The sequence below is a fragment of the Dermacentor andersoni genome, chromosome 6 (genome assembly GCF_023375885.2).
Source record: "Dermacentor andersoni chromosome 6, qqDerAnde1_hic_scaffold, whole genome shotgun sequence".
Classification (NCBI taxonomy): domain Eukaryota; kingdom Metazoa; phylum Arthropoda; class Arachnida; order Ixodida; family Ixodidae; genus Dermacentor; species Dermacentor andersoni.
The window spans coordinates 33314951-33332346 of NC_092819.1; the positions used below are offsets into that span (position 1 = coordinate 33314951).

Consider the following 17396-nt stretch of genomic DNA (forward strand, 5'->3'; position numbering starts at 1 on the left):
CCATGGAGCCACTGTGTGACTGTCAACTCTTCTAATACATTGATCCAGTATAAGCCTCATAAGTAACTGTACGCCCTTCGACAATAGTTTCCTTTACAGCGAAGCTGTTGAGGTGCCTTCCGCAACCGCTTTCGTACGGCGACGGCGTGCAGTTGCGTGCTCGGTATCGAATGTCAATCGAACACCCAGCAGGCAACCTGTGTCGAAGTGCCGAATTTCCGGTTTGAGCCGCAATTATCAAAAATTATAATAAATTATGAGATGAGAATTACCTCCCGTGCACCTTACTAGAATAAACAACTCCTTTGCGCGTTCTTTTTTAGATTTTTAGCCACTAATTATTATTTTTTCACGTCACGTTTTAGCAGCTCCGCGTTGGAGGTCTGCTAGCCGCTGGGCAGTGAAGCCTAACCTCGCGGTCCAGCAACGCAGCCTTTGTGGAAACCCCGCCGTATTGACCACGGCGCCGGTGAGAACGTGCAGGTATCGTCGGTCATGAATCGTCACTAAGAACGGCCAACAGACCCTTAGTACATCCGAAGGTTGTAAGAACTCGCTTACACATCGCTGTCTTTGATGTATCAGTTGCTCGGGTTAACACACATAAGCGAAGTTTCTTTCTTCTAATTTTCTTTCAAAACAATTCATCTGCATTTTTTTTAAAGGAAACGAGGTTCTATTAGCGCAAAAACATCCTGCAAAAATACGAACATATTTCAAGGAACAACTCACTCTACGTCTCGGACCACATCGGTGGCGTCCCATCTTTCTCGAAACCGAACCGATTTAGACGGCTTGCTGCTGTCTGAATGTCCGTGATCGTGCGCAATAACGCAAGCTGAAAATGCGACGACGCAGACGAGCTCGTATAAGACCAAGCTCCCAACACGACACGCTGCAACTGAGGTAGAAGCCATTGCCGGATCCAACTCCGAGAGCACCAACTGCACAGGTTCAGAAGTGCGTACACGTGTACTACAGCCGAGCCCTATACGTGAGCCTGGGCCAGGGTAGATCCACCTGCATCAATCCTCTTTTCATTTTTGTCGTGTGCTGTCTGAGATTTTTTTTATAACAACTTTGACATCAGATGCAGGAGGTTCCGGGCGCCATGCCGTTATGCGACACACGCAGCTTTTTGCGAAGCAGCTGCGGCTCTCTCTCGAGTCACCGGCGTGTCCGTACGGAATTGCGGTATCCGTCCGTCGAGCGGGATACCTGCGCTTCATTAGTGGAGTAGTTGACGAGCGGTGGATGTTGAAATGTGCATTCTCACAGCTTGCGACGGGGCGAAATCTCTGTAATGGCTTCGGTCGCGCTGAAAAAAAAAAGCACTTTACCTAGAACGAACGAGATACACGAAATAACGATAATAAAGATATCCTTCAGTCACGGAGCACATATTTGTTTACCCGACTTGTTCTTGCCGGTTCTGTCCAGTGATGGGCTGATGAAAAAAGGTTTAAAAATCATTCAGTGGAGATTTAGCGGTAAATGGGAGAGCGATACGTTAGCGTTATGCCGCACCTCTTTTAAGTCCCGAATCCAGGATTTAAACCGCGTTAACCACATTGCAAAGTGTTGTTCATGAGCTCACTTTGACACATGCTGCCCCTTCGAGGAGCGAAGCGCGCATATATATAACTCCGCCACGTGACCGGCTTACCACACTCCAAACACATACACTTTTTTTTCACTTTGACACTCCTTGTTAACGAATTAAAATCAGAGCTGTGGGAGGCTCTCAACAAAATGGTGGACAGCTGGCACACCGAATCACACGGTCTTCTTCGTCGCTTCGCTACAGCGATGTCTCTCTCCTTTAGACTTCAGAGCGACGTAGCAATATTAAGGTGCGGGTCAGTTGGACACCCGGCATACTCGATATAACTTCTATACACTTGCGTGACAAGTGCATTGCTACACAGACAATTGTACTAAAACATTACGACGTTTGACGGAACGTTCGATGCGCCCCGTTCCGCCAGCAATGCTGACCGTAAGCCTGCAACCAATAATTAACTTGCACAGTGCTCACATATTGAAACGTGATACACAGACCGCAAGGCGGCTGGCCCTGTTCGCGCCACCCGTGAACGCTAGGCGATCGCTGAGGGGGCCGAATGCAGCTGCAATCCGTCACAAAGTCACTCGCTTTCATTTGATACAAATATTCCCCAGATCGGTGACCCCACCCTCGCCAATGGTGCACAAAAGTTCCAGCAGTCACGCAGTCCAAGTATCGCGTCTTCTTATGTACATGTGTTTTAAACCGGTATTCAATTCTGTACACGACGACATATGACGTGACGTGACTAAGATAAAATGATATTCAAGAATGGCGATTACGGTGATTTACTGGAAAATTGGAATCGCCCTACAGCAATTTCAACACAAATGCCGTCAATCCATGAAACTTTCTTACCGAAGAGCATAATGGAAATGATGCGACGCATCCGCTTAGATCTAAGAGTTATCTAAGAGTTAACTAATGTTATTACTGAACCTACACGCATCGGCCATCTCTCTGATAATTTAATAGATGTATTTATAACAAATTCTTCTGAACATTGTACAGATTCAGGTGTGATTGTCACTAGTTTAGGTGACCATGTACCAATTTATATGTTCTGCCGTTTTAATCACTGCTTTAAGGATACACATCACGCTGATACATTTCTCGTACAAGAAATCAACGGCAAAACATTAGGGGAATTTCGCACGAAAATTGAAAATATAAACTGGAGCTTTGTGCTTGAAGTAAGTGATGCAAACAACACTTACAATACGTTTATAAGCATTCTGAAGGAAGCATATACTTGCTGTTTTCCGTTTAAACAAGTAAGAAGGTCCACTAAAATACGCAAGCCATGGGTTACGAATGAGTGTCTCAAAATGATTCGCGAGAAAAATTCATTATATGCTCAATTCGTGAAAACAAAGGCCATTAATGATCTGGCAGCATTCAAGAAATGCCGCAATGGTGTAACTAAACTTTTGAAAAACACAAAACGTGCATACTTTGAACATCGGTTTAATCAAGCAAATGGTCGAAGCGAAACAGTCTGGCGTGAACTTAACAAGCTTTTAAGACCAGACCGTGAAGATGAGTTGGAAGTTACTGTGGGTGGCAAATCGTTAAGGGGCGAAGAGCTAGCAAACAGCTTTAATGACTACTTTACTTCTCTAGCCTCAAGCAATTACAACAAAACAGCAATTGAGTTTTTGGGTGTACTACCCAATAAACATTCAGCCTTTTTTGAGCCAACGTCTCCGGAAGAGGTTTTCTTAGTTTTCATGTACCTGAAAAACAGCAAAGCGCGTGATATTGATGGGCTGCAAATAACACCCATTAAATTTGTGCTCGATCTTCTGTCACCTGTCCTCACTCCTATATTCAATATTGCTTTATCTACTGGAGTCTTTCCCGAAGCAATGCAACATGCCAAAGTTACTGTACTGTTTAAATCGGGGAACAAAAACGAATTTTCAAATTACAGACCAGTTTCAGTATTACCTGTAATTTCAAAAGGATTAGAAAAAATTATCTGTAAAAGGGTTACATCATTTTGCAAAAAACATTCGATCATATCCCAGCAACAATTTGGTTTTCGAAAAGGAATGTCGACAGAGCTTGCTTTACTGTCACAAAAAGAATTCATTCTTAACGGTTTTGAAGATAAAAAGATAACAATAGGAGTTTTTATTGACTATTCTAAAGCGTTCGACCGGATTAATCATTTAATTTTATTTGATAAATTACGACATTATGGGTTTCGCGGCACTCCATTAGCACTTATACAGTCATATTTAAGACATAGAAAGCAGTGCGTCTCAATTAAATCCCCCCAATCAACTCTTCAAAAAATTTTGCAAGGAGTTCCGCAAGGCAGCGTTCTTGGGCCAACATTGTTCAACATCTACACAAATGACATCGTTCATATAAGCAAAAAAACACACTTCATAATTTATGCCGACGACAGCAGCTTGTTTTTCCAGTCAACTAGTCTGGCTTACCTTTCGAACCTGGCAAATAACACCCTGAGTAGTTTACTTAATTGGAGTAAAACTAACTCGTTGGAAATAAATAGTACGAAAACAAAAGCTATTCTGTTTGCTCCACCACATAAAAAGATTTACAGAAACATAATGTTAACGCTTGGTGCGGAAAGGATAGAGCTTGTAAAAACAGTAAATACTCTAGGAGTAGTTTTTAATGAGCATTTATTGTGGGATGATCACGTCGCCCGAGTTTCAACGTCTTTGGCCAGGGCTTGTGGCATACTATGCAAATTCAGACATGTTTTACCCCCTAAAATTAAACTTTTAATCTACAACAGCCTTCTTGCTCCTCATATAAATTATTGCAATCTCGTATGGGGAACCACTTCCCAAACGAATCTTCAGAGACTACTAGTCTTGCAGAAAAAAGCCGTTCGCAATATTGTGAATGCCTCTTACGGTGCTAATACAGCTGCAATATTTCGCTCCCTTAATCTGATCCCCGTACAACACTCGCACGAAACAAACCTTGTTTTAAAGTGCAAAAACAGTCTTCTATACAACAACACATTTTTCTTAGATATATGCAAATTAACTTTCCCCACACATGTACCGTACAATATGAGGCAAAAGAATGCTTGGCTACTGCCATTTTCAAGAACAAATTATGGCTTTACTAGATTAGAATATCGCGTACCGAAGTTACTAAACGCCTTACAGAGTGTTGATATAACCCTAAATGATATTTCTAGGCGAACGTTGACAGCACAACTTTCAGAATACGGCGCATTTGCGTGGAACCGGTGACGCAAACGGTTGAGCAATGATTAACATGACTTATATAACGGTATTTTGCTTATATTTCTTGAGTATCCTTTGTACGAAAGCATGTTGCTGTACTAAATTATACCCTTATAAGTGGCTGTATGAGTTACAATGGCATGTTTTCGAAAAATGAATGTTGTAACAATGTTTAAAGAACAATGTTTCAAGAAAATGCTATAAATGTACTTGTCTTTTTTTTCTGTTGGTGAATATGTGCGCACTTCTTTCTTTCTCTCTCTCTCTCTCTCTCTCTCTTACTGACAAATTAACAGGAAGTTTTTTGGTATAAGTGTGTGTATATGCATATATGTACTCTGAATGTATGTATCAATCTGTGCCTGTTGCCAAGAAAAGGGGCAAGGACCTAGTCAAGCTGCTGCTTTGCAGCTTTTTGTTCTTGCCCTAGTGCTCTTTTTCTGCTGTAAAAAAAAGAATGCTGAAATAAATGAAATGAAATGAAAAAGTTTCCTTCCACTAGCAAAAGTGGGCGACCCGTCTGGCCAGCTCTGGTCCGGAAATACAAGTCCCGGTCACAGCACGAGCCCAAGTGGTCGCCTTAGCATTGACTGATGGACATCTGGCGGGGTCGCAGAACCCATCGCTCCCAGTCGCGATAATAAAGTTTTTATGGCTGACTGACATTCGAAATATCGATGGAAAAACTTCGCACTCTCTCCACAGGCTGGCATCTTGATCGTCTTTGCTACCGGGTGCACTCGACGCCAGTTCTAATGCATTGGTGGGAAGAGGTGCTTCTTACGCAAATTCTCGCCGTATAGATTATCCGAGAATGGATCAATTCATGGCCTCCGAGTTCGGAAGGCGCGTGGTCTTGCGCACCGTCCGATCTCGGAGGCCATAGTCACTCAAGCATCGAGTTTTTTTAAGCCGAGGAGCGGCGCTGTACTTCTCTCAGCGATACGAGGAAGATGTTCGAGTTGAAGACCGATTCTGGGGAATGCCAAGGTAAAGCACAGCACAACATACACAGCGTGTTTCCATTATCCTAAATTACGTGGCTCGCATGAAAATGTGGACGCTGATGTGCGCTGGCCACATTGTTACTTTTCACTTCGCAGAGGGCCGAATCAAGCGCTTTAGAGACATCCGTGAGCCGCCGTGGATGCTTAGTGGCTATGGTGTTGGGCTGCTTAGTTCGAGGTCGCGGAATCGAATCCCGGCCACGGCGGCACCATTTAGATGGGGGCGCAATACGAAAACACCCGTGTACTTAGATTTAGGTGCACGTTAAAGAACCTTAGGCGGTCCAAATTTCTGGAGGCCTTAACTACGGCGTGCCTCATAATCAGATCGCGGTTTCGGCACGTAAAATCCCAAAATTAATGTTTGCGAGATCCGTGGATCTACGAGCTGTGGTTCAATACTCTTCAATCATATAAATTAGAACATAACGAAAAAAACAAAACAAGAACAAACAAATCGCTAGCTTTGCGTTCAGCTAGCATGATCACAATGAACGTTTTATATTACTTATGAAAGCTTTGCAACAAGTGTAGCACGCGAGAAAGCGTTGGGCATAGAACACCACCACAATTCGCTTCAGTATAATGGCAAGTACAGTATTAAAACGACGCAATTCAGTCCGCCAGAATTATGAAATCGTTAATTGGCGACAAGGCGGCCAAGAACTACAGAACGTATGGGTCAAATACGCTTAAGGAATATCTAGCGTCATCGTTCTGCAATTCAGAGGCACTCAGCAGTTCGCCAATTGTTTTTACCTGTTGATACCTTACTTCCGATGGAAGCAACAAAGAAAGCAACGAAAAAGGAATTTCTGCTCCACCACGTGGCGAAATACTCCCACTCGTTCCCTGAAGGTTCAAGTCATAAATACGAAGTGCGAGTTGCGCACCAGGCGTACGAGCTGGAAGTTCTCAACCACGCAGGAGGAGTATTATCCAACAAAAATGAACACGAAAAGCGCGCAATTAAATTTTTTAGCGATGGTCTTTAACACGATCTGCACGTGGCTGGCGGTGCTTAAAGAGCTTGTTCCTCTTCATCTTCGGGCTGGCAACGTCCTTTGCGTCTCTTCTGAGTGGCGAAGCCCGCCTTCCGTCAATGTTCTCTGACCTCGCCGACGCACTGCTCCCTGCACCTTCCACCGAACGCCGCGGCGACCGCAGTGTACCGGCCTTTTTCTCAGGCGCGACCGCACGTAGCGACGTCGCCTGCACCGCACGAGCACCGACTTCGTCTCGTTCTCCCGGACGCTCGGGAGCCTGTGGGGCTTCAGCACTCGACGCCACGCCGCCGACGCCCAAGTTCGGCGTTGTTGGGGGCGAGTTGTGACGCCTCGCGCGAGGTGATGGCGAGGGCGACGAGCAGCGAGGGACACCGCCGGCGGGCCTTGTGGCCACGGCTGGCGGGGTGCTCCGCCTCTGAGCGTCCGCTCTGCGGAGCGTAGGAGAAACGACCTCGGCCGGAATGGAGTCCCTCACCGGCGAGGGATGGTGCGGCGTGGCTGACCAACGTTCCATCGCCTCCTTGACAACGGCGGTCGATGCTGCGGCGACAGGCGACGTTGACGATGGCGGTTCGGGGACCCCGAGGTGAGGACCCTCCTTGGGACGTGCGGTGGCGACAGGACCCACCACGGTAGTTGACGGCGAACGGCACTGCCCCGAACTTTCGGAGGGCGACTGCTCGGCGTCGACGCTGATCCCCGAAGGAGAAACCACTTCCTGTCGTTTCGGTGACCCTGCGTTGGGCCGGTCTTCCCCGAAGCCCTCGTCGGTAAAGGTCGCACGCGACGCTCGTTTCCGTTCGGCGTCATCGGCCAGTTGTTCCGCGGGTTTCCCGTCTTCGGTTGCTGCCGAGGCGCCCGCTGATGCGGATTGTGTGGCACCTCCAGCAACCCGTTCGGAGACGGAAAGCTCCCGTCCGGAAGGCCGAGCCTCGGTCACGACACCCGCACGTGCTCTAGCAAGCTTCTTCGGCGCCGGCTTGACTGAACGTTGGCGGTGGGCCGAGCCGGTGTGTGCCGCTTTTGACACGACCCTACTCGAGTACTTTTGGTCTGGCGTCCTGGCGATTGGAGAAGTCGGCTATAAAAGCAAGGTAAAGTGTGAAATTTGGGAAGGCACCAGTCCCGGTGTACACGGACACGTGCTAGTACCTGCCATTTTCCCCCTAGTATCGAACAATTTTTTCACCAACCAAATGCAAATTCAGTACAAACGAAAGTCTTCATCAAATTAAGCAAAGTTAGTGTTACTCTTTAGTGTCCCTCTAAAGGACTAATGGCCTAAGTGTCATTGTGGCGTCAAGAATTTTAGCGTTTCTTTTTTTCGTATTTGGGCTCCTATGACCAAGTAAATGTTACTGAAATGTGCTAAGTTAAGCCTTCGGCTCTTTTTTAATACAGTGTGCTGCGTCTTCATCGACAGAAAAATTAACTGGGCCCGAGCAGACTTCGTTCGTATCCATGACGTCTCGGCGAACTGGTACGGGAACTTCAGTAAGGTAGACACTTGGGCCGTTTGCTGCAGCACAGTTCAAATTCTGGAAGACGAGCGCTTATAAGAAATGCACATAAAGGAACGACACGCGCATTTCGCTGACCAGCAGCCATATGAGCTTATTGCTTCTTGCTTCGAACGTTATAGATTCGCAATTAACAACAAAATAAAGGAAAAAAGAGTTGGGAACAAAGATCAGACCTATAGCGATAACTACATCTCTTTTCTTTTGCGCAGCAGCACTGAAGGCGTGCTTACACACTGGTCCCCGTTTCTCGTGCATCAAATAGGCTTCACATATTTCCCGGGCGCTTTATTCGCGGTAGTTCCGCACAATCCGACACTTGTCGAAATCTGAATGACACGTGCACTTGCTACAGTGGACAGCGAGATTGCTACGTATCAAACCCTTCAAAAAATTTGCCTGTTCCCTCAGAGGGTGCTTTATAACAGCTACCCGTCTGGCTCACGTAACAACGGCCGTAGGACAGCGGAATCAAGTAGACATATTTGCTACCGCATATGACATACTTTCGTGTGCGTTTCTTTTTTTCTCACATGTATTAGTGGCTCTTTTTTTCCTTGGTTAACCAGTCTACATAGATCCTGAAGCTTGTTAGGAGCACTAAAGAAAAGCGTGATCCCTGACTTAGTAACAACTTTTTTTTTTCTGGAGATTACGTGACCCCTTATGCACGTATGGAAGTACTGCTATGCTTCTCTTATCGAAATTGTTAAAGTACTTCTGCTTTGTTCGGTTTTCTTTCGGCGTCTCGTATTCGGCTAACAGACCCTGCACCACTATCTGTAGCACGCCTGCTGGATAGCCAGCAGGCCTTAGCCTAACCACATGTGCCCGAAAACTATATTCAACTCTGTGAGCACATGTCCTCTTCAGTGCGGCGCCTAGGCACGATTTCTATATGCCGATCTTTACTAAATTTAGTCAAGTCTAACTCATCTAAGCGCTGGTCTTAAAGAATTTGAACTATGCCATGGTAACTTCAAGGCGGCGTCACTACTCGACTTTCGTTTTAGCGATTCTTTTTTTCTAGCGCACATAGCTTTTTACAATGAGGGCGTTTTTCCTGGGGGAAGGGGTGAAAGGGGGGAGGATGTTGTAGAGGGATAATTTACTAATACAGCTTAAATAAAATTTTCATTTTAGTGCCACTTTAAGGACAAATGGAGCAACTAATTGCAGACTTGTCCCGTTGCGAATGCTAGCATTTTTACCTTGCTGGTCGATACCTTGAGAAGTGCTGGCACGAGCAGCGAGGCGTTGGAACTTGTGTCCTGAAGGCCCAGGCCCATGCCTCCACGCGACCCGCTAGCGTGCTGTCGAAGTGGGGAAAAGCTGGGAATAAAAACGAAGAGGACCTCGTATCGCCTTTTCTATTTTTTTTTTTTCGGGAGAAGGGCATCTGTGCCTGTTACAGTTCTTTCAGAGCAAATCAATAACATGTGCTGTTAAAGAGACACTAAAGAAAAAAATATTAATTCTATCTAGATCAAGAACATGTCCGTCTAAGACGACTATCGTCGTTTTCTTTGTGCGAATGTATCGCAGTGTTCCGTAGAAAATTGCCGCGAAGATCCCCCTGCTGCTCCTAAATTTCAACAACCCGTGCCAACACGGACGAGTTGAGCTAACATCCACGTGACTTCCGTCTATACCGCTCTCTGAGAATCAGCCAGTGCTGACGTGACATGACAGGAACCATAGTCCACAAACAGGTGGTGCCAGTCCGATTTTAAGCTTTCTTCATTTTCTTGCTCGGAAAAGCTCTGTTATCGCTACGAATGAGAGATTCGTTATCATAGAAGCCTAATCTTTCAGTCTCGCTAAACGTAACATATTTATTCAATGGCCCCTCTAAAGAACTTAAACAAAAAAACTTGCCGCATACTGGACCTGTTACAAGTTGAATTTCTTTTCTTTTATTTTTGTGTCCACGTTCGTTTCCCTTTTTTTTAACATTTCTACATTTCAGTTAAAACCACAGGCAATTTCCTCTCTGCTTTCCTTGGCTTCATTATCTGTTGGATTCGTATGAATGTGAGTAACATGATTCTTCTGTTTCGACTAAGTCGCAACCACACAGAACGCATTTTCGACATATCTCGGAAGTTCTCTACCTGTGTAAAGTTTTCTGGCGGAAGATTTCTGGGAATAACTCTACCTTATAGCGTTCGACTGCTTTCAACTTCAGCCTTAATGTTGCGCTCCATATAAATTTCTGAAAGCAAGGTTTACTGCTATATACTTCGCGCAACGATAGCCTCCATATTGCGAGTCGTACTCGAAAAGGTTCTCTTCGGGCTTGATCATCTCGGGCAGGTGCACTTCCTTGGTATCCGGCAACTTTCCCACCAAGAAGCCGCTCAGACCGCAGGTGAACGCAAGAAGCAGGTAGGAGTCAAACTTTGAACCCTGCAAAATGCCACGAAGCGATGCAGCAAAGCGTAAAAGTCCAGAATAAACGCAACAATATAAGTCACATCTCGCAACCAGGACCACTTTATCACAATACTTTTAAGAAAGTTCAGGTGCGGAAATATCTTTGCCGCTTCCGGTGACTGTCAGCTGGTTCTGTCCAACGTGGTCCCCGTGCGGAAAGCCTTAAACTACGTTTCGTCGTTATCAAGGTTGAAATCAAGATTATATCATCCATGCGAGTTGCTATAAGCTTGTTGCCTCCACTTCTTGGAAGCAGATACCAAAATTAATTTAGGAAATGATGATGATAGAACAAAGAGTGGGGGGGGGGGGGGAGAAATTGACATCTAGCTGACTGTAGCACGAAGCTACAAAGGAAACCCGCAAGGGTTTCTCAGACAGAAGGCCTCGCAGATTAAAAAAAGATTCATCCTGGTCAGGGTTCAAACTCTGGAAAGACGCCTTTCCGTGGCGGTAGCTCGTCCATCTGATCTCATCTTGTGGCAAGCTAAATTGCAGAGCGAGGCCAAATTGATCGACAACACCAATCACAGGTACAGTGAAAATTTAACGCCAGGGCATCGATGTGTCAGGTCACTGAAGGTCATTAAACATATCTCTTAGACTTGCTCAGGAGAACCTTGAACAAAACGCACAATAAAGAAAAAAAAATACTGTGTTAAGATAAACTTGTGGATTCGACTTCTGAGGTAGGAAGTCCGCGACAGTTTCAAAGAACACGAGCTTCAGCTTTAATGGAAAACAATGCGGCGGTGCCTGCCTTCCGATTCCTGAAGTAGCTGACCGGTGACGTCGAAGAATACGGGAACATCAGGCCAGGGCTAATTAAAAATGTTTTCTATAACACAGGTGCTACACGAACTTCCAAGTTATAGGAAAACATAACTTTGGAAACCTGGCAACTTTTTGTACAGTTCTCGCGCACCGACATTGGCCAAGTCATGAACATATCATCACATTTGTGTACTTTTGTTTAATGACTATGGCGCCACGAAAACATCATCGGAGTCACGGTTCGATGGTCAATCTAAAAAGGACAAATACCCAGATATTTGGAGCATCAAACCCTAAATCTACCTATACAGCTTTAAACAGTACGTCTTCATTATCCGTTCACCATGACTTAAACATTATATTAGTTGCGTCCACCGGCACATAATCTCGGAAGCAGCAAACTTCGGCAAAGGGTGAAACACATTGTGGGCTAAGGATAGCACACATGGAAGTTAATCGATGCACTGCATAGGGCGGACCCAAATAAGGCGCGGGATGTACCTCACAGTCTACTGAGCCCATTAAGATCTTCCCAGTCCACTGAGACCGTTATTAAGGTCATGGGGACCCAGGGGGCAATGACCGCCCTGGGCGTTCCTGTGCGCACTCCCATACGGAAACATTCGCAACAAACGCTTCCTCCTCTGACCGCTCCGTGGTAGATGTAAGGCGCAATGATGGTCCCGATCCTGCCGAGGCCAGCGCCGAAGTTGAAGCTCAGAGCTCGCACGACGGTCGGGTAGATCTCGGTGGCGTACACAAACAGCACCGTGTAGGCAATGTTGGAGAAGAACCACGCGCTCGACAGGCTCACGAAACGGACGCTGGTGCTACCTGCGAGCCAACGGTGTTGTCGCGTTGTGAAATGACGGCGAATCAATTGAACACTGCCGAAAGAGCGAGTTAAGAACTCGACCCTTTATCGGGCAAACCTGTGCCGTTGAAGCCAGGTCAGACACAAATCGCGATAGCAACGAGCACAGTAGTCCATCGGGTTTGAATTTATGCTGACAGTGTTTTTCCAGGGCAACCACTGGCACTCGAGTATAGATTCTAGAAGGTACTAAAATATTGGCGTCGCATGCGCAATCTGTTCAGACAGAAGTCTATAGAATCGGCGACAACGTTTAAGAAGTTTTGTGTGCATGTAAGGCGCGTCTTACGCCAAGCTGTAACTGGAGAACAGTGATAATTCGGGGAGAAACGGCCACCGACCGAAAGGAAAAGAAATACTGGCGTGACGATATGCAGTTTTCTCAAAGTATATCTACAAAATTCGGAATCAAACTTTGCACCTTCTTCACGAGATGTACAAAGACGAAATGCGAACGGATGATGCAAACAGAGGGATAATCCCAGCAGAACCTATGCGCAGTACACAATAAGACAATCTATTCACTAATCGACCGCTGCAATCATTTGGCGGAAGTTTTTTTCCGCATAGAAAGAACAAAAACAAATCTCTATGCAATGAACTGTCCAAAGTGTAATATTGAATTAGGCTGCCTTACTCGTTTTTCGCATAAGTTTCAGAAATCGGTCAACAACAACAAAAGATACAACATAATGTACACAACTCCGCAGCTGTACATAAAGAACAAATGTCAGAATTCTGTATAGTATAACTGTCAGATCGTCTAAAGCAGGCAATTATAATTCATTAATTCACAACTTCAATGAAAGCATTACAATGTTTACGCGAGTTCTGTTAAGTCATAGTCCTAAATTACTGGTGGGCTTTCATATATGTATTATATATGTTTTGTCCGCTAAAGGGATCAGAATCAATACCGTTTATAGAATCCCTTTTTTTTATGAGTTGCAAAGTTGTAATCTCGATGCTTCCCTTAGTTATTTTCTAATATGCAGTCATCACTGCATAAAAAGAAAGGAGATAGACTAATGACGTAAATAAATATATGCTCCCTACAGTATATATACACATATTCACGTTTCCTTTTAAATGCAAGAAACGCGACAAAGATCAGTTCACTGGACACCACCCAAAACAGCCTATCTGTCACCAGGACTGCCGAAGTAACCTTAAGCACGGTACAAACAGAAACTTTCAAGAACAATTGCTAGCACTCGTTTAATTCATTCTCGGAATCCAAGCCAATCCAAGCTATCGCTAGCCGGCGCTCTTTCCTCGACAGAAGCAACTGGACATGTTGCAGTCCGCTGCCGTCTGCCCGTTTACCTCTGGGCAGGAATGCGGCGGCGATGCAGGAAATGCAGACGATGTACAGCGACACCGCAAGGACGTCTCTCCGACCCAGCCACACGACCAAGACATAGGTGGCCATGGGCGACACGGCCACTAGCGCGAACTGGAACCAACTGTCGATGGACCCCATTTTGATATCGAGAGCGAGGCCATAGAACGAGATGGAGCAGGCGAACCTTTGGGAGAACGATGCGACGAAGTAAAAAAAAAATCTGTCGTTATATAGCGGTAAATGCGAGAGAAGTGCGTTAGCATAACGTCGCACCTCTTTCAAGTCAAGAATTGATGATTTAAACCGCGTTCACCACATTGCAAAGTGTTGTTCTGGTGCTCACTTGACACACGTCCTGCCTCTTCAAGGAGGGAAGTGCAACCTTAAGAAGCGAAGTGCAACGCACACACGCACGCAAATTATATATATAAATATATATATATATATATATATATATATATATATATATATATATATATATATATATATTCCTCTCTCTACCTCTACCACATGACCGGCTTTCCACACCTCAACACATACACTTTTTTCTACTTGAAACGCATTAAAAATATAGTGCATGGCGCGGCTTCACAGATGATCCCCTGTGGTTCTCGAAGATGCGCATACGGCAACATTTTGTGGACGCATGAGCAAAGGAAAACATTCCGCCGTATAGTGTTTGGATGGCCGTATCTATACGAGACGGCGGCCATATTGGTGTACTTTCCCTCTTTTTTTTCCTTTTTTCATTTTACTCTTGACTTTATCTATACCACCTGCGAAACTTGCAACCCTAATAATCCTAGCACTTGGGAGAACGCTTTGAAATCGATTACCGCGAACGTGACGTTAAGTCGCAGCGTAGTTAACTGCAACTTACTTTATAGTGCGTGCGTGCGTGCGTGCGCGCGCGCGCGCGCGTGTGTGTGTGTGTGTGTGTGTGTGTGTGTGTGTGTGTGTGTGTGTGTGTGTGTGTGTGTGTGTGTGTGCGTGTGCGTGTGCGTGTGCGTGTGTGTGTGTGTGTGTTTACTAATCACCCGTCGTGGTGGCTTAGCGGCTGTAGCACTGATGCTGCTCTCAGACGTTAAGCCCAGTCAATCATCCAATCAGTCAATTAGTTGTATACTCACAAAAACAAAAGGAATATATCAACATCTAAACTAAACGAAGACTGTTTTTTGCATCATTCGTGGTCATTTTCTTTCACTAAACGGTCCAAGCATGACAGAAACATCTGCATACCAATGTCTTTACAATGTCCTCATTTGTGTAGCAGTGGTCCCTGTAAAATAATCTAAAGAAGTTGAAGTTGACCTTCGCTCTCTCTACTTCTTAGTCACATCTATCTTTAACGCCAGCCCGTGCAGCTGCAGTCCCAAAAACTCCATTACACCAACTCTAACGTAGCGCAGAAGGGTCCGCTTGTGTACAGCACTGACTCGGCGCCGCGTATATACACATCACTTCGTATTGCGCGCCAGAGGTGTTAGCCATCAGTTGGCCCACAGAGAAAATAAGACAGAAAGAAAGCTGAGAAACAGGTGCGCACCAGCAAAAACTGATAGTGAGGCTGGAGAACTGGTACTGGGTGATTAGAATCACCAGAAGCTCCCACACGTTCTTCTCTGGAGACACCAGCTCACGTGCCTGCATGCGAGTGTGTGAAGTTAGACATCGGGGCCGACCAGGACAACTTTACCTTATTTTGCAAACACACAGGATAACATACATCACCTTTTACTTTTAAATAGATACTGAAGACAAACATTATCTGCAGATTCAGTGTTATAGCGGCGTTCCGACGTGAAACGTAGCTTTTAAAGAGAAGAAAAGCTTTTCTAAGTAGAAGGCGGAAACGGAGTGTTAGCGCAGCCGCTGAAGGAATACGGTACTAACTCGCAAGACGGATGTCCCGTTTATAATCGGTAAATTGTGGTGACACGCTCGTTATAAGAAGGCAGTCATGTTGAAAGGTAATTAGCTTGCCATTTTTTTTTCAGATTTTGATACAGAAGCACTCACTGCTGCTGGTGAACCTGTATGCATTCACACAAGGACATTCGCAAACATACAGGGTCCAGGTGTACTCCCTGACATTGAAACTGTCGTCTGAATTGTACGTACGCGATATTAGCGTTGTATCACTCTTACGAATTCAAGAGATTGAAGTTCAATATAAAAATAATAATACTGCTTCTTGACACATCACTGTCGGCTCTATTCGCCTGCCCGTAGCACCCTCTGTCTCGAAGCAGCTAAGCTGTAGTGGCCTGGCAGAATAAGGCTCTTGAAGTCACCGCGCAGCGTAGGAAATCCATCCAAGATCGTTAATTGCTGTCAATGTCATGAATAAAAAGAGATAGAACGCTCTACAGGCTCTTCAGTAGTGATGCTTTCTACTACAAAGCCATCTCGTGGCATAACATAGGCGTTGCGGTGTTTCAATAACGGCAACCAAACAGTGCGCGTTTGCTCAATGTTTGCATCTGTCATCGATTTAAAGATAGCGTGCATGACAAACTCTCAATCCCCTTAACGTGCGGATATATTTGTACCTGTGTCCTGCGGTGGCTTAGGTACTGCGAGGCATCCTCATTGGCGGACATCCTACGGTGCAGCGTCTGCAGCGGCTCCAGCCTGAGCTTCCTGATGACAGCTTTGATGGCGTCGGGCGTTGCCCGGTTGCAGCGGAGAATGTAGGCGACCGCACGCACAGCCTCCTCCACGCGCAGGTTTGTGAGCGACCACCGAGGCGACTCTGGCAGCAAGCTGCGAGTGGGGTTTTTACAGGTTGTCGCAAACTGTCGCGGTGGTGCCATAACGTCAAAGGAAGCACGACAAATGCAGTCGCAAATATGGGTCATTTTGTTCCGCTGACACCGCCTTGCTTGCGTCTCTAGGAGGCGCGCTTATAAAGAAAAACGCGACATCAACGCAGCAGTCTGCTATGTGTGCTCTGTAGATATACCGAGCGCGTGAAACGTGAGCGGAGAGGACCGCAAGCGACTCTCGGTTACAACTGTCTATTGTTTCTATTGCGAGAAGCTTGCGCTCACAAGAATCCGCAGAGCAGGGCCGTCGTGGGCAACATGATGATGAGCTGTTGGTTCCGCCAGTCTATATCGTCGCCGAGCGTGAAGACTTTGATGACGAAGCCAATGAGGTAGCCGTAGATGACGAACGTCATGTACATGGCCCGCCACTGTGTCGCCACCACCTCGACCACTGCCAATGTAATTGTTTGAAAGAGAAGAAACATCCAGTTGGCCAAGCACTGATGTATGTGCCAGCTATATGCAAGGTCAAAAAAAAAAATACACTCGAATGCGCCTTCGACTGCAATAGCTGAAGCCGCGTGACGGTGTCATGCTGTCTAGCGCATGTTTCTTTAAGAAGCGTAGACACGCCTTGAGGTTTGGACTCGTATATTGCTAGGTTAATCCACTCTGCCGGAGGCGCCGCCATACGCCTTTATGTACGGTATACTGTTTTGGGCGCTTCTCTTTAACGCTTACGAGGAATATCACGTCACCCTGATGTCTTCGTGCATGCATTCATTACAAAAACTCACAATTTGAGCCTTATAGTCATCCGCATAAGATTTTCTTAAATTTAACGCGGCTTGCAGGC

At 45.7% G+C, this 17396-nt stretch overlaps 1 protein-coding gene across 9 annotated transcripts in view; it reads right to left on the minus strand.

The window, feature by feature from the left end:
* The window catches only part of LOC126521812 (solute carrier family 22 member 6-B-like), a 50050-nt gene that overhangs the window by 15675 nt on the left and 16979 nt on the right, over positions 1 to 17396 (minus strand). For 4 of the 9 annotated variants that reach the window (XM_072288680.1, XM_072288679.1, XM_072288678.1 and 1 more), the window contains 8 exons: positions 16823 to 16991; positions 16322 to 16535; positions 15316 to 15413; positions 13748 to 13950; positions 12182 to 12381; positions 10616 to 10746; positions 9549 to 9669; positions 3681 to 7898 (listed from right to left, as the gene is read on the minus strand). In XM_072288680.1, coding sequence (XP_072144781.1) covers positions 6789 to 7898; positions 9549 to 9669; positions 10616 to 10746; positions 12182 to 12381; positions 13748 to 13950; positions 15316 to 15413; positions 16322 to 16535; positions 16823 to 16991 — 2246 coding nt within the window. In that variant the 3' untranslated portion in view covers positions 3681 to 6788. Of the gene's footprint in view, positions 1 to 3680; positions 7899 to 9548; positions 9670 to 10615; positions 10747 to 12181; positions 12382 to 13747; positions 13951 to 15315; positions 15414 to 16321; positions 16536 to 16822; positions 16992 to 17396 lie in introns of those variants that run through there. The other 5 variants (XM_055066118.2, XM_050170509.3, XM_072288682.1 and 2 more) reach the window with 5 other exon arrangements.